This window comes from Pezoporus occidentalis, unplaced genomic scaffold (assembly GCF_034315485.1).
Source record: "Pezoporus occidentalis ecotype Australia unplaced genomic scaffold, CSIRO_AGI_Poc_V1 ctg185, whole genome shotgun sequence".
In the NCBI taxonomy this organism is placed as follows: Eukaryota; Metazoa; Chordata; class Aves; order Psittaciformes; family Psittacidae; genus Pezoporus; species Pezoporus occidentalis.
In genome coordinates, this window is record NW_026913693.1 from 1,969,448 (window position 1) to 1,986,633 (window position 17,186).

Sequence of the window (17,186 nt, forward strand, 5' to 3'; positions counted from 1 at the left end):
TACCTACTAAATGAGAGAATTTAAAACTAAAAGGAGGAAAAAAAAAACCAAGCCAAACAACCCAAACCAAAACCCAGGTGATGCACAGTACAATTGCTCTCCACCCACTGACGGATACCCACCCAGACCCCAGCAGTGATCAATCCCTCAAAAAACCCCTCCCCAGTTCACATACTGGGCATGACGTGCTGTGGTATGGAATACCCCATTGGCTAGTTTGAGTCAGGTATCCTGTGTCGACTTCTTCCCGGCTTCCCGTGCCCCTCCTCACTGGCAGAGCAGAAGACTGAAAAGTCCTTGATCAGGGTAAGTGCTACAGAGCTACAACTAAAATATGTGTGTCATTAGCATTATTTGGATTGACTAAATCCAAAACACAGCACTGCACCAGCTACTAAGAAGAAAATTAACTGTTACAGCTGAAACCAGGACACCTTCTTACACTACAAAGTTATGACACAATCAGATTCTTTCACAAGAAAGCAATACTGATTATTCTCACACCTGTTCAGGCAGGGTGCTCTCTCCTTGACCACTGTGTACACGGAGCGAACAAAACCCTCTCTCCTCGCAGTAAACATAGCGGTGGGAACTTCCTCGTTTCAACCCACACCAGCCCAGCGTCGTGCTCAGGCCGGCCCTCGCCGGGGCAAATCGTCCCCTCCGTCGCCCTGGGAAGGCGGTAAGAGCGGAGGAAATGCCAGTCCAGGAGATACCCGGAGAGGTCACGTTCCTCCCGGCGTCCAGGGAAGCGTCCCTTGAGGAGCCGCGCGGCCGCCCGCCGTGGGAAGTCGACACACACCCACGTGTGCGCGCCTCCCCTGCCCGGGGCCGGGACGGGCGGGAAACCCGAGCGCGCCGCAAGGGCCGGCGGGAAGGGGGAGCGGCCACCGCGCCTCCTCGTGGGGGAAGGCTCGGCGGCTTCACCTCGGCTCGCGTCGCTGCCCGGGCGGGAGGCTGTGCGCGTGCGCGGGCAACGGGGCGGGGGCTCCGCTCTCCCGCCCAACCGTGCTCTGGCGGGAGCGGGACGGGGGTGTCAGGTGGGGTGAGGCGGCCATAGCGAGCTGCGGTGAGGGCGGGGGGGGGTCCCGGTCGCTCTCTCCTCCCCGAGGTGGGGTGGGGATGGCGGTGGCTGCTCGCGACATGGGGCTGCAGGCTCGCTGTGAAGGCCTCTGAGCGGCTTTCGTCTGTCGCTGCTCGCCTCGGTGAGAGAGCGCTCCCGCCGCGCTAGGCCGCGGCCGATCGGCCCGCCCGGGGAAGGAGGAGGAGGGGCCGGGCGAACATGACCAGCCCTGCCAAGTGGGAGCGTCTGAGGCCGCTGCGGCCGGACACACTGCGTGTGAGTGAGGTACTTGGCGGGTGGAGAAGGGAGGTGCTGTCTGTGGATGGGGAAAGGGCGGGACGGAACGGCAACGCTTTGATCCCACCGCGGGAGCCTCTGGGGGCATGCCCGAAGTTCCTCCCTCTCGCCTGCCCGCCAGGAGATCACTGTGATGGAAAGGTATGTCAGGCCTAGCCGGCGGGCCTTCCATCCCTCGTCTGCGTTGTAGCAGGCTGCCCCGAGAAGGAAACTGGTGATGTTAGTCATAGTGCTAAAGGGTGGTTTTCTTACCTGTGGCTTGTTCATCGAATTAAGTCGCTTGTTATAGCTATGTCTGAGAGAAACAGACAACAAATGTGTATTCTGTTAGGCTCTGAAGATCTGTGATGTTCAGGTGGTCTTATATGCAGCTTGTACTGCTACCTTTTGTAGTGTTATGGGATAGCTAACAAAAACCGGGTCCACTTTCAATTCTGTGGAACTTCTTAAAGGTGCTTATTTTTCATTAACCTTGGGCTACTTTTGGCGCTAGTTCTTACACTGGAAATGGGAAATTTCTTACTATTTCTTACTAGTACTTGATTGTTGGGCTAAATATTGCTTGGTAGTATTGTCTTAAAGCCATGAAAAAGTTTACAGGAGTTTTTACATTAGTAATAGGAAATTCATTACTGTTGGAGATGATGATTGTAAGAAACAAGGGGTGTATGGGACAGTGCCTTTATATAGGTGTTTAGATGTGTCATGATGCTTTCCTGAATCTTCTCATAAATGGAGAAGTTGAGGTTGTGGTAATCATTAGCAGCCTTGGCTTGGAATACTGGAGTTCAAGACCCAGAGTGTAGTGAGAAAGGCTAGTAACAGAGTACAGAACCTGGATTCTAGCTTATTCAGGCTTCAGACTCCAGCTCAACTACCAACAGGTAGCTGGGATTTTTAAACTTGAAAGCTGGAGGAGCCAAGGAGATGGAGGTCTGTAAGGACAGGGACGTCCTGATACTGATGACAAGTAACCTTGTGGAGGGATGGGCACAGCTATGTTTGCACTCTCGGAAGGGCAGAAAGAATACAGAAAGAAGTGCAGAAGACTCTATCAGAAGTCCTGCCAAAGCTCATGTAGATAACATCCAAAGCTTTGAATCCACATGCCTAGTAATTTTGTCACCAGAGGTAATCAGGTTGCAAAATATAGTCATGTTGGCTATTCCCAATCACATTCTCCTTCATGTGCCTGGAAATAGCATCCAAGAGAACTTGCTTTGTGATTTTTCCAAGGGCCTGAAGTGAAGCTCACCAAGCTGTGGCTGACCTCCAGATTGTCAAAGATCATGAGAGCAACCTCTCAATGACATAAGCCAGCTTTCTCAGGATGTCAGCCACAGCAGACTTTCAGTACTTGTGAGGAAGTGAACAAGAAGCTGGTGCTAGATGCTCCACAGCCATGCATAATAGGAGGCTGAAAGAAAATAGTCATGAATTGAAACCAAAAAAGCAGGAAAGGCTGCAACTTGATGTAGCCTGAATTTTTTTCACTATGAGGTTGGACAAGGCAGTGGAAAGGGATGCCCAGAGAGGTGTAGCCTCCATGCCTTGAAATTTTGAGGACCCAATTGGTTTACCCTTGATAGCAGCCTTGATAAGCTGCTCTGATCTAATGGCTGTTCCTGTTTGGAGTGGGAGGTTGAACCAGAGAGCTTGGGTCTCTTCCACTTGGAACGGGTCTGAGTTTGAAAATACTCATTTTGTTAAGTTGGGGCAAGGGGTAGAATTAAGTACCTGCTTAGGCTTGTCATGTCAGTGTCTTGACAAGAGTAGACTGCTGCCTGTCATGTATCACAATACATAATTGTGATGCTGTATAACAGTGACACATCTTCTGTATGTGAGCTGTTACATGGAGTAGATGAAGCTCTTATTTGTAGAGTTTCTACAGGTATCTGTGTTGTGACCACTGCTTGAGCATTAGGGAGTTCAGTGGTGGTTCCTACTTTCCAAGGCAGAGGAAAGTGTTCTGCGATTAAGGGCTGAAAATTCTGGTAGAGATTAATGAGCATGTATCCCTTCTATCCAGTGACAGACCTTCACAGTAATACCTGTTGAATTGTCAGCACTCCTTATACCTGTAGCATCTAGAGGTGATTTGGGGATTTCTTCTGGAGAAGCTTCCTGTGTAGGTAGTGTTTTATGTCAGTTTTGTTTTTTTTCCCCAGCCACCAATGATCAACCTGAAGGTGAACAATGGTGGACAGGTTGTGAGAAGTAAGTTGCAATGTTCCATATGTGAAAATTATTCTTGAAGTATTTCATGCTTTTTGCAATGCTGAATACATGTTGTATGCCAGTGAGAAATTGATTTGTATCTAATATAGGCAGAACAGGAGGAATGTTGCACAGTAAATTAAATAGAAAAATATGAAGCAGCACATTCTCCGTAGTTTTTTCCTATGCTGAAAGTATACCTTCCCACTGCTATAAGGAAAATAATGTACAGGAAAAGTGAGTTAGAGAAAACTGGAACATCATGCTGGCAAATGTTGTTTTCAAGTGGTATTAATAAATGTAAGTACAAGCTTTAGCGAGTCTGTGTTGGTTTTGGGGTTGCTTTTTTCTCCTCACCAATGGAAGTCTCACACATCTCACAGTAGCACACTCCATAACTGAGTTCACCATGACTGGTGAACCTGTCACTTCATGTTAAAGAGTGCAGTCTCACAGCCATAGAATGCATGGTATGCTGCGAGTAAAAGGGCATGTCTCCTTCATCCTTAACAGCGGGATTTGACAGTCTTTCATTGGCTCTAGCATCAGATGAGTGCATGTGTACCACATTTGTTTGTGCTCCAAAAATATATGCTTTTTTATGCTTTATGCATACATAAAAATGTAAAGTGAAACAACCTGTTCACCAGTAACATTTCTGCAAATAGGCTGGTAATGGATACACATAGCACTGGGATCCCTCTTAAATCTGTGGCGGCCTGGTATCTGTAATCTTTGTTGCATTAGTAAATTTAACAGTGGTATGACCAGTTCTTTTGCCCTTAGGCCAGATAGTACAACCAGAGTTTGTCTGTATTTTAAGTTCTCATACTCCAGAACAGATTGGTCACGGCCAGGCTGAAACAGTTTCTGAAACCAAGCGAACTCCTGAAGCATGCCTGTATATCGTTTGGAAGATCTACTGGTTAATCTAGGCTAAAAAGGCAAGAAAAAATATTTTAAGAGTCATGGAGCAGATGATAGAGCTGCAGTTCTGTGGCAGTGTCCTGACACTATCTGTAGTTAACCAAAGGTTTCATTGGTATTCATTCAGTATTCTGAGTTCATGGCCTACAGAACATACAGTTACACAGCTATTAATACCCATACCAGCAGTTTGAAGTCATGGATGTTGGAAGCATGAAGATGCATGCTTCTTATTTAGACAGGATCATTGCACACAAGTGAAAGTACATGTTGCTAATAGGCTTTATATGATGCCTTTACAATGTCAGTGTTAATAATTACAGTGCTTTCAGATTCTTATCTTCATTGTTACTTCATCATTATTGTTTTCTTTTTAAGGAGTGCTGCATCCTTGTATAGTAGTTCACCGTAAGTATTCTATCAAAACTTTACAGGAGCTGTGAAAGTCAGAAAGCCTCGATTTGATGCATCCTTGGTTTATTTGACCCGAAAATTCATGGATCTTGTCAAAACAGCTCCAGACGGTGTTCTTGATTTAAATGAAGTAGCAACAACACTTGGAGTACGAAAACGAAGAGTGTATGACATCACCAATGTGTTGGATGGAATCCACTTAATTCAGAAAAGATCTAAGAATCTTATCCAGTGGGTGTGAGTTGGCTTTGAAACTTCTGATTTCTGAAAGAATGAAACCCAACAACATTGAGTAATGTTTATACCTTTGATAGTATTTTTAAGCATACTGAATTACCTTTAATATATAACAATATTTTAAGTTCTGCTGTATCCTTAAGCTTAATTACTGTGCTAACAATTATCAAGTGCAAAAGCACACTGAAGCATATTTCAGCAAAGTATCCCAGAGTTCCTGGTTGTTTCTGTTAGTATACTTTGTATTCAATAAACAGGCTCTTATTTATATAAACATATTAGACAACTTCATGTTTTTCTAGAGGTTCTAGTCTTGACCGAGTTGTTGGAAAAGCACCAGAGCCGCAAACACTTAAAGATGAACTTTCTGACTTGTCAGCCATGGAAGAAGCTCTGGATGATTTAATCAAGGATTGTGCTCATCAGTTATTTGAACTAACAGATGACAAAGAAAATGCAAAATATCCTTTTATCTCTTGCATTACTTTAACGTGGTTTCTGTTGCAAGTACTTGGGTATCTAGTAATAACTGTAGGCTGGTACCACAGGTGTGCAGTAATACTTGATAATGAGTTTTTACACTAGGAAACCTTGTGGTTATGTTGTATTGGTGCATACTAGTCAGGTGCCCTGCTTTACAGTATCGTACGTAATCTAGCCTGTTCTCAGGGAGCTCGTACTTGTGTGACCTTTCCACTGCAGAAGAATGGAAGTGGGGCAGTAGTCTTAGTACCCTGACCATCAACTTGTTCTCTCCATTATAGAATAAAGCTGACTATGTGTCAGGTCTTGACTTACCAGTGAGATTGAGTTGCTTAGTGAGATGAGAAAGAGGACCCAAAACAGAGTCCCAGTGGCCAGTTCCCAAGAAGATACAATGGTACGTTGGTTGTGTCCTAATACTGTTCTGTCTCTTGAGAGTGGTTCCAGTGCAGTCTTGTCTTTCAGATGGGCTTTGATAATTGAAAAGGCATTTCTTTTAATATGACATAAACACTGGATTTTTGGCTTGGCTTACAATAAGATGCTCTTTGGCTACCTTATGTAGCAGAATGTTAAGGCCTGTGCTCAAATGAAACGTGCCCATTTTCTGTATGATACCAGGAAAACTTTTCATTACCCCTTACCTATCTTGGTTAAGACAAGAATCCGGTAGTTTTCTAGGGAATTGTTTATGTGCATAGTTATTACAAAACAAAGTAGTTTCCCAAGGACAGTATTCCCTCTGCTTTGTATACTTAATGACCATATCTGTGAAAACTGTTTATCAAATATGTGTGGTTTCTTAATATTGAATATTTTCATTTTTTTTTAAAGCTCTTTCCTTCCTATAAATAAAGAAAAAAGATTTTCCACTTGTTAGCTAATAGTTTTAGAAAGCCGGTATTAAAGTAACCTCAGCTGAACTATTTACCGCTTTTCTTAAGATATGTTGAAGCAGAATATCAACTTAATATCATACTCTTTGCTTCTGCCCACTAGCAAATTACTGTACAGGATCCTTGACCAATGTATACACTAGCTTATGTGACATACCAGGATATCCGTAGCATTCAGACATTTCAAGAACAGATTGTGATTGCAATCAAAGCTCCAGAGGAAACCAAGTTGGAAATACCAATTCCTAAAGAAGTAAGTTTTGCACATTTCTCTCTTAAGGGAACAGAATTTCTCAAATGTGATTTTTGCAGCAGCATTCAGTAATTATTTTCTGGTTTCTTTGTCACATATAGCAAATATTGGTACTTCATTGTTCTTGTTTCACTAAATAATGCTGTAGGGCTGGTAGTCCAAGAAACTAATTTGCAGTATTTTTCTGCTCACCTAAATTGTTAAACAACATGTCTGAGCTTTAGTTATATGTTTTTTTCTAGAGAGAATGGACCAGCTGTAATAAAAGTTACTTATTTCCACTACCAGTTTGCTTGATAATTACTAGGATAATGAAACTTCTGAAGAGCTGGTAAATGTTTGTATGCTAACATTTACAAATACTGTAAATCTCACTAAGCAAAACAGTAAGCCTGACTTGATAATGATCTTAACAGCGTAGAAATGCTTAATGAGTAGATGGCTATTGTTAGTATAATAATAAAGTATGAAATGCACAGTATGGTTACCAAAAGAAAATCTTTTGGTACTCTAATAGATCATGTCAAGATAGATTTTTCTTGGAGTTTGAGGGCCACTCACCATCCTCACCTCATGGTACCACCCACATCCTCCCACTTGGGTCATGCAGGGGAGCCTTAGCTTTGACCTCTGCACCCAGTCACACTGCAGCTGCATCAGGGATAATGTACTGGGAACACACTCTTTAAAGGAGTGCTGTGAAAGAGAGGAAATACTGTAAGTAAGCTAAAAAAAAAGCAGCTTTAATTCTGGTTTCCTTGTGTGCGTGCATCTTCTATACTGTTCTTAATTGTGTAGTCATCAAATTTGCCTTGCTGTGTGCACAGAAAGGGAGGTAATATTGTAGGAAAAGGAGATACGAATCAATAGAACCAGAAGATGTAGATCCACTGCATAGATCTCCAGGGGTTTCACTGTAAAAGGAGCTGGTTGTCATCCTATGAAGATGGAAAATGACAAGATTTCAGAGGCTTCCTGAAGCAAAAGAAGGCAGCATTTAAAAAGCTGTATTTTAGAGAGAAGAGAATCTTCTCTCTGGTCCATTAAATTTGATTAGCTGTGTCCCTTGCAATGTGACATCTACTGAAGAACAGTAAAAGTAATCCAGTTCTGTTGCTTTGCCATATTATGAAAGGCGCTGTGTGCTCATTTGTTTTCTGACCCGTGGCACTGACTTGTCAAGTATTTTGTCAAATTTTGTTACTCTTCTTAAGCATGTTGTAAATTTTGGTCATATATCTAAAGGTCTGTAAAAAGACTAAATAGATTCATTAAGTGCATGTTCATCCAAAGTGAAACCTTTTTAACTTGATGGTGCTTAATAATCTGCCTGCAAATCTATGTAATAGTCATAATTTATGTAGCACTTGTAATGAAATTTTAAGTGGTAATGGCATTCTTTATTCTTCATCCACTGGCTTTGATATATATGCAGAAATAGATAACTGATGCATATAGACTAAAGAACAAATTTTACACAAGTTGCTGTTTTGTAGGACTGCATAGCGGTACATGTGAAGAGCACGAAAGGACCTATTGATGTGTATCTGTGTGAGGTGGAACCAGAGAAGCCAGGTGCCAAAACTTTTGAAGATACAGATACAGTCACTTCTGAAACTGAGCCCGCAGGTCCTCCTGATGAAGGTAGTGTCCTTGAGTTACACTTTTATCCCCATCTAATATTTTCTTTAAAGATGGTCATACCGTTCTGATAAAGTTGAAGACTGTACTGCACAGGTATAATTTTCTGAGCATAGTTTATGACCAAGATGTGTAGGAGTAAGTGAGATGCCTAAAAGAGGACTCTGTACTGTTGGGTCGGCTCACAGCAGCAGGAGGTCAGAGCACAGGGCATGTGCACACGCAGCAACGCACTCTTCTACTCTGACCCTTTTCTTCCTTTGCTTGTTACTGGTTTCCTGCCTGAGCTGTGCTCTCCAGATGGAACAGTGTGTGTCAGTTCTCGGCTGCCTCACTGCGGAGTCCAGCAGCTCGCTGATACAGTTGCCATAAGAACTAAGATGCTGTTTCAAACAAGAGAGTGTGCTGCTCTTGCTCATTGCTGCCCTGTCTAAGGGAGGGCCAACAGATGGGAGGTGGTATTTTGATCTCCTGAACCAAGATTGGCTGGAATATTGTCCCTCAAGAGCCCCAGTGCTGCAGGATGTTGTGATTTAAAAATAAACATGGCAGGAATTGCAGTAGCTCAGAACACAAAAGATAAATTATTTTTAGCAGTGCTGCTTTATAGTTGAGGGGAAGACCTCACTTTTTAGTCTTAAGCTTTTTTTTTTTTTTTTTGGTGGTCTTTTTTTTACTTTATTTTGCTTGAAAAATGGCTCACTTTTATTTCCTACAGCAACACTAATCATACTCCTTTTTTTTTTTTACTTTCCTTTCAAAGTGAGATCCCTGGGGGAAGAAGAAAAACCACCTGAGCTGACAGATTAGTTACAACTCAAAAACCTAACAGGAAATGTAAATATCTGTATTATAGAGCTGCTCCAAAGCTGCTTGGATCTGCAAACTTACTGACCTGAAATGTTCAAAAGTGAAGTGCTTTCACAGGATTGCTCATCTTCCCAAGTCAAAGGAGGCCAGTTCCTAGAGTTGCTTTTAGGAGCTTTGTTTTCATAATTGCATGTAATCTACACACCTTTGGGAAAATGGTATTTTTAGCTTATGAAATAATTGAAGGAAAACATAGGCAATTAATTACTTCTAAAAATGACAATATTTGGAAGGATCCACAATCCTTGTGAGAATGTATATAATAAAAGCACTTTTCAGTTCTGAGGTTGCACTGCTACTAAGCAGGATTGTTGGATGTGAGTGTAATAAAGAACTGGTGTATCAGAAGCCTTCACTATAAGGAACGCGATGTAGATGCTGTTTGCATTGTTTGCATCCAGCTCTCCATGCAGGAGTGGTATGAACTATGTGACCTGTGGTATGAACACTGAAGTTAAGTAACAGCTTTTTGTATATATCTGTACCATGTCTGTGTAGTTACTGATGTAGATTTGTTGAGATAGTTTGCATTTCTGCCTTTGTACAGCAAAGAAATAAAATAAGCTTATAAAAATATTACATAGTCTAATCAGTCTACTGAGATGTGTTGGGTTGTCTTTGACAGAACTCACTGGATAACTACTAACACTCAAATCGATGTGGAACTTTCAGGTCTGTTAGACGTGGTGCTGGCAGCTAGCAGTTAGATCTGATTCTTTTGATGCCACAATACTGTAGCAATTATCAGAAGAAACATGATGATCGACAACTACTTAAATTGGTCTCTTCCAGTTTCTAGAGTTTACATACAGCATAACTTTAGCCTACTACCATTATCTTTGTGTCTTTAGCTGGCAAAAATCTGTACAGTACTTGAGAACTACATCTGTATTCATCCATCTTTAGTATCTGTAAAATGAAGCTTCATAATTTTGGTACCATTATTTTAAAATTATATAACTGTTGCCATACAAATGCTGTATGGAAAAGTGAACTTCATTGTTCTCTGTGTGGGGAGGGGTGGGTGGTGGTTTTTTAATTGGAACTTCAAGTCCTTGTTTTCCCAGACACACAGTGTTAACAACTATTCATCTACTCACAGGTGGAAGCAACAAAATTAATAAAGCCCTGAAGGTTTTAACCAGCAATTCTACGACTATTTTAAACAGATGCTGTGAAATTAAATGCCCAGTGTGCTACTGTACAAATAAGGTAGGGCAGTTGGCACTGAAGAGCTTAAATATGCCTAAATACAGATTGATTGTTTACCTGGTTTTCTACAAGGTTCATGAGTTCCCCAGAATGCTTAGCATTACACTGTGTGAACTGGGAAATGCACCGAGTGTGAGCTTGTGTCAGGAAGTAATCTTGACTTTGTGTATGTGTGCTGCTGCTAGCTGCAGAATACAGGACTTCAGCATAGAGTGCTATTTTTCTGCATCTCTATAAAACGCAAACTATAGGCTGAGCTGTTACAATAATAAAAGCAAAGTGGAAGCATGTTTCATATGCAGATCACAATAGGAATGGGGAAGGTGTTCCTCAAGTGGAGCTGCAGCGGGGGTTAAATGACATCTTTCCACAGGAGAAGGTTGTGCTGCTCTTTTAAAGCTGGCTTCTGGCTAGGTGGCAAAGGAGCTGTTTGATTTTTTTGCACTGCTGTTCTGTATTGGTTGGGAGAGAGGTCAGTGCCTAAGGGAAGCCTGGATCCCTCTACTGTGGTTCAACAACTGCGGCTAATATTTGCTGTGAAACATGTAAAAATTCCCAGCACCAAAAACTAATCCCAAATACTGTGCCTAGGGGCAATATTTTGTTCACACTTTTTACTTAAGTTACACAATTAGCCCAGTGAAATTGAATAAGCTGCAATATGGCAGTTATAACTATTTTCTTAAATACATTTATTGTCTTAATAGTGCGCCTTTTGCAGAACAAATGGACTTTTGAAGGCTAAACCACTTTGTTGTTACTACTTGGATACAGTATTATGTATTTGCAGTACTGGAAAACAAGGTACTATATGAGGTCGATACACTAGCTGAGAGAACTGGGGCTTGAGGAAAGGTTCCTGAGTGATGCTGAACTTAAATACAAGTTATGAGCTCACTTCAAAGATAAATGTGATAGGGCCTTACTCTGAATCTGTATTATAATCCTTAATTTTTTTTCCTGAAAGGTTCTGAAAGATTATTTTTGATGAGTTCATATCTGTCCATTTTCAACATATTTGTATGTGTAAGCGCTTCACTCAGCTGTTGGAGGACTCTGCCTGTAATAAATGAAAAAGCTCTAATAACGTTTTTGTCTTCCCTTCAATACGAATGGCTGAGCATCTGAATGCCTTAATCAGCAGCAGCAACAGCCAGGATCTGTCATTATAAAATGGTCTGGGTTTGCTGACTCTGTATCTGGAACAAACACCACAAGTTGCCAGTTCAGGCGGTGTTTGGTATGGGAAATGACTTGTCAGGGGTTTCAGATGTGAACTGCAGTTTTTAAATAACGTGATTTGTAAAGAAGAAGGGAGATTGCTTTAAATTATTGTCTTTTAGAAAGCACTTGTAAGACAGCAAATTCCTTCCTTTGAATAATCTTTTTGCTGAGTGTGAAGAGCCTCATTTAGAAGCTTAAATTACACTGACCTCAGAAGTCACTTTAGCTCTTGCTGTTTTCCAAGGTGAAGTTAGCCTGCTTGCTGGTGAGTCGGCTGAGCCTGCAGAGCTGGACTGGCCTGCAAACCACATGCACTCCCCAGCCTGGCCTGATGGGCCAGCTTCAGCACTGCACTGGGCTCCGCTGACTGCTGAAGTGAACCTGTTGCTTTTGGTTCTGCTTCTGATCCACCAGCAGTCATTTGAGAGAAGCATGTTGAGGCTAGAACCACATAAATTATAGTTGATTGTGTACTGTTTATATAAATCCACATGAGGTTTTTCACATAGGTGTTTATTGAAGGACTAGGATACTCATTAGTAAAAAGTCCAGGTATATGTTCAGAAGGAAATCTTAGTGATGTTTGAAGAGAAGCCTGGATCTTTCCACGCATCCTATCCATGGTTCTTTCCCTTCCTTCATCCCAAGCTGCCTAAGAGTCCATGGCTGTGCTGTCCAGACACCCCTCATCTATATGGAGGCATATGGTGGCTTCTCATAATGTGATCCCTGGATGAGGTTTATAATTGCCCTTGGATTAAGTGATGGGGCTGGAGGAGATGATCCTAGAAGTTGTAACAGCGCATTCAGAAGACACAAGCTCAGGATGTCATTAGTCTTTAATTGACTTTTATTAGATCTCTAATATTGCACAGCATCCTTCTTCAGAAGGGAAACTTGGCACTTCAGATAAAAACTTCAGGAATCTGAAAATCTGTGAGAAGCTATTCAAATTCCTAGAATAGTTTTGCTTACAGTCTTTTGTAGATTCTAGTACAAATCGTGCACTGAAGTGCTTTTAGATAACGCAGTATTCTTTTCCAAACAGATGCAATTTTGGTGTTGCAGCTGCCTTCTTTTTGCAAAGAAAGTCTGTCTTCAGGCGTTCTCAGGTACTAGGTTGTACTCTGCCTATGCTCTTGTTCAGAAGTGTCCAAAAATACACTGTGTAGAATGACGAATGAATGAACTCCCATTTTCCTGGTGAGATTCATGAATATTCAGACTGTTTCCACCTGACCATACAGTGGCTATGAAAGTACTCTGATGGACACCCCACTGTTAGCTGGGCACTCAAGGATTAAACCAAGCTTTCCAGAGTTAGTTGTGATCTTGTCATGATCCCTAAAACACCTGGGAACGCAGGACAATACCTATGTGCTGCCCGCATCCCTTACACTAAAGCAGGTTGCACAGAATTTGTAGTGAGAAGCAGAGAACTGTGATTTACTTGATAATGCTAATCTCCACAAATCACTTTTTACCAAGCAGCATTCTCACCACCAATGCTGGCAACGCTTTAGTTTTGTGTAAGAAACAAATTCCTTGTGGCAAAAATCCCCCTAGTGTTAGAGACAGATTCAACTTTAACTGCCCAGCAAGGTGTAGAAGGCCTTCAAACTGGTGAAAAGCTATCAGAGTGATGATTTCTACCCTTATTTGGCTGAAGAGAAAAAAACAAACACCTTCAAAATGATGCAGAATGACCACATCCTGGGAGAGTATTTATGAGGGAAATACAGGGATTTGCTTCAAGAACTGTAGGATCAATTAGGGATTAGAGATTTGAAAATAACAAAATACTATGAAAACACAAAGCACTGCCTTTTTTTCTGAGATTAAACAAGATCAGTGGGTTTGATTTGTTTGGAAAGTACCAAAAACATTGACAGCCCTGACCCACTGCATAGCACAAAAGGCAAATATTAATTACTGTGTATTTATTTATTAATTATGTGCTTCTCTCAGTTTGAAAGCCTCTAGACTGTATTAAACATGTACTGCAGATTGAAGGTCAGGAATCTGAAGTTCTTTTCAAACAGGATTTGAATTTCTGACATTAGATAATTACTCAATAGAGTCATTAAAAATATTATTTTCCAAATTAAAATATCTTTTATTTGCAATCTGTAAAATATTGTTCCTTTATACATGGAGAAAATATAGACTGTTATAATCTGGAGAGGAGGGGTTGGAAGGCTGTCCAGATATTGTCTGCGTGTGATATATGTGTCTCTGAGGATCTGTTGCCTAGAAATGAAAACAAGACAACAATAATTGTTTACGTAGATGTTGCCTGAAAACTTCTCAGGCATTTATGCTCCCTCGGCTGGTTTTATGCCCATTTTTTAAATTGACAAGTGGGAGCTATTTTGGAGGGGGGGAAGAGGGAAGTCTGCAAAACAGTGTTTGTGATTTGGAGAGAAAATCATACAGTTCTAAAGGGAAAAATGAAAAACCCTCCTAATGCTACTTAAAAAGTTTTTTATTACCTTTGAAATCAAAACCCCGTTTGGATGGTGTCCAATTAATTGCTTCTGATCAGCTTAACAAAACTGAGGTTCAGCTAGGAATAGTCATTCAGCCGTGTGCTTTACTGACAGCTTTGAAAATGACTCAAGTAAGCTGAATAGATTGTACTTGGAGCTGAATTGTTACACTTCCATATTTTGTGTAAGTAATACTCAGTTTAAAGATAATAATGGGTTTGTAATACTGGTAGTTCAGTCAAATTATGAGATACAGAACCATGGTTATCACTAGGGTGAGATTTGGGGTGTCTGTTTCTGTATAGAGAGAATCTCAGTGTGGGCTGTCTTCTGAGGACAGTTGTACTCACATGTAAGCCATATATCCTTTCAACACCACATCACACTGCTCTCAGGCAGCTTGCTGCCTCTGGACAGATCACTCCTCTGTGCTGTGCCTATTTCCAAAAAGGGGATGACTTTCTTGATCTCCTGTGCCAACTCCTCTCGGTTCTCCTCTGCAATGGCTCCTAAGAGTGTACCAGCTTCCCCAGAAAGGTTGCCCAGCACTAACATGGGCAGTGCCTGAACTTTGCTGTGCTCTGTGGAGCAATCACAGCAGGTACCAGGCCCTCCCAGCTGCTCTAGAAGAGCATTCTCTCTGACGACAGCACCCCAAAACTCCCTGCTGGCTTGGAAGACACTGCCCCAGTGCTTATTGATGCTTTCAGTCTTTAGTGCATGGCCTTTAACAAATTAAATGGCAAGATTAAATTAGCATCTTATTGACAATTTCAATTGAGAAATTGCCAAAGTGTGCAGATGCACAAATAAATGTTCCTTATGTTTATTTTACATATATTGGATTTTTTTCCCTTTGGTATCTGTCAGTCTTGTATTAAGAGACAGGAAAATCTGATTAACCTTTAGTATAACTTGCATTTTTTTTTTCAATTATGACAAAGTTGTTCCCTCTCTAGGTTAAGTAATATGACACTGAAAAAAAAAAGCTTAGAAATAGGATTAACCCTTTCCTCACCCCCTTTTCATCTCCCAGTATTACAGTTGCCAGAGAGGAACTGAAATGGGTCCATCCTTCCAGCATCGCAGCTTGTGTTAAATAAACACTCTAAACAGCATGAACTGGTGCAGAGTTTCAAGGGCAACTTTGAGGAAGGGGAAAAAAGGGAGAAATTATCTGCTATTTATTATCTGTTTATGTCAGACATGTCCCAAGCCCCACACACTGACTGAAGCACATAGTGTGCAAAGACACAATTATATGGACAAGCTGAGCCAGGGGATGGCCAGAGCTGCTCGCAAGCTTCCCAGAGGCTGTGGGGCCACTAGAGGGATGTCTACAACCATCCTTCCACCAGCTCCTGAATCCCAAACCACCACCACACATAAAATCCTAGAATCATAGAATAGTTTGGGTTGGAAGGGACCTTCAAAGGTCATCTAGTCCAACCCCCTGCAATGAGCAGGGACATCTTCAACTACATCTCTGACCAGCTGCAAACGACACTTGGCATCAAATAGGAATTGAAAATGTTGTAAAGAATGTATCAAAGGGCTGCTCACCGTGGCCTAGGGAAAATATTTGGAAACTACCCATCCCAAAGGATGCAGCACAATGCTGGTGCACCACATAGTCCAAGTGAGCTGACCAGAAACCTTCTGGTTGAACAGTTTTCCACCATCAAATTCCAATCTGGTGGAAAGCAAATGGTTTCCCCCCAGCTCCCTAGCTGCTGCTTTCTTTCCAGCACACCAGATATGACCCATACAAGACCTTTTGACAGCCCGAGTTCAAGAACTCCCCGGTCTTGGAAGAGCAGGGGATTTAGGCCATGGTGGTACCAGCTGACTGACTTGGTGAGCTATGCAGCCGCAATACCAGTCATGGGGGAGTCTTGGGTAGCTGCTCAGAAAATTCTGAAATACCTCAATTTTGTTCTTTTGTGTAGTGAAATCTCTGTTCATGTGCTGCTCTGCAGGCTGAGGCACATCTAGTGCTTGCTTCCGAGCTGGAATTCTGTTCTGCTGTAACATTTCCTACCCTTTCAGCACCTACAGCTAGATACATCTTTTTTATTTATGTTTCCTATGGTTTAGCTTGTATCTCGTAGCATGGCATCATCTATTCAAACGATCGACATGTTAGCAGTATGCTCCGTGCAAAAAATACTTTTTTATTTTTTTTTATTAGTTCTAAGCTAGTTGACCAGAAAAGGATGAAAATTTAATAGTGCAGAGCTCCCCCCTCCTACAGGGACCAGCTTGGAACTGATGGGATGAAAGCAGATGAAGAAATAAGCATTATCTGTATATGCTATAACAGGCCTGGTGAACCCCAGAATAGCGTAAGTCAGCCCTAATTTATTAGTCTGGCTGAGTAGGTGGGTTGAACATTTAAAAGATAAAAATGTGTTTTAATTTAGGTGGAAAAGAAGCAGCATTGATTTTAAAAGTTGTAATAGCTAGAGTTGGATGATTTATTTATTTATTTAAATAGTTAATTCCCCAGGAAATGTGGTTTCAGTCATGTCTAAACTATTTGCTTCAAATTTGCTGAATAGTTTTGTCTGGAAAAAAAACAAAGGAGAGGATAAACTCTGTTGGAGGAAAGTCCCCAATTACCCAACAGCTCAATGATCAGAGCATTTACTTAGGTAGCAGAGCCCCCATAGCAGAGGCTGTTTTGAAGCAGGCTATGTTCAATCCTTCCTGTTACCACTTTGATTTTGTCCAGACAGAGAGGGATGGGGACACACCTCCCAAGGGATCACACTGGTTCCCAGGGTGAGAAGCCCTGATTCTCATGCTCCTCCTCACTGACCCAACGAACTCGGTGCCTTTGTGCAGGGCAACAGCTTCAGTGCAAGGAAGAATTTCCCCTTTCTCCCACTTCTGGTATCCCCAGTCCTTTGAGAGCTTCCTAAGAAGTAGAACTGTGCTTCAAATTTCCTTGGACAAAA

At 41.8% G+C, this 17,186-nt stretch overlaps 1 protein-coding gene and 1 long non-coding RNA gene across 4 annotated transcripts; both read left to right on the forward strand.

The window, feature by feature from the left end:
- The first annotated feature begins 958 nt into the window (after positions 1–958).
- On the forward strand, positions 959–9,649 carry E2F6 (E2F transcription factor 6). 3 transcript variants are annotated; one of them, XM_062615897.1, is made up of 7 exons: positions 959–1,348; positions 3,532–3,580; positions 4,942–5,152; positions 5,461–5,619; positions 6,676–6,790; positions 8,287–8,434; positions 9,195–9,649. In XM_062615897.1, the coding sequence occupies exons 1-7, from the start codon at positions 1,283–1,285 to the stop codon at positions 9,239–9,241; spliced, it is 795 nt and encodes a 264-aa protein (XP_062471881.1). In that variant the 5' UTR covers positions 959–1,282; the 3' UTR covers positions 9,242–9,649. The 3 variants fall into 3 exon arrangements, with proteins under 3 accessions (XP_062471881.1, XP_062471880.1, XP_062471882.1); XM_062615896.1 differs by having other exon boundaries at positions 968–1,348; positions 4,942–5,158; XM_062615898.1 differs by having other exon boundaries at positions 969–1,339; positions 4,942–5,158.
- Positions 9,650–9,737: 88 nt separating this feature from the next.
- On the forward strand, positions 9,738–11,600 carry LOC134162264 (uncharacterized). Its single transcript, XR_009964272.1, has 2 exons — positions 9,738–10,513; positions 11,221–11,600. It is a non-coding gene; the product is annotated as an uncharacterized LOC134162264 (long non-coding RNA).
- The last annotated feature ends 5,586 nt before the right edge of the window (positions 11,601–17,186 follow it).

Bases quoted from the DNA above. Each gene is read 5' to 3' on its own strand.
- E2F6 (XM_062615896.1), top strand. From the start codon at position 1,283: ATGACCAGCCCTGCCAAGTGGGAGCGTCTGAGGCCGCTGCGGCCGGAC. The intron at 1,349-3,531 runs GTACTTGGCGGG...TTTTTTCCCCAG, and splicing joins ACACACTGCGTGTGAGTGAG to CCACCAATGATCAACCTGAA. The intron at 3,581-4,941 runs GTAAGTTGCAAT...AAAACTTTACAG, and splicing joins TGGTGGACAGGTTGTGAGAA to GAGCTGTGAAAGTCAGAAAG.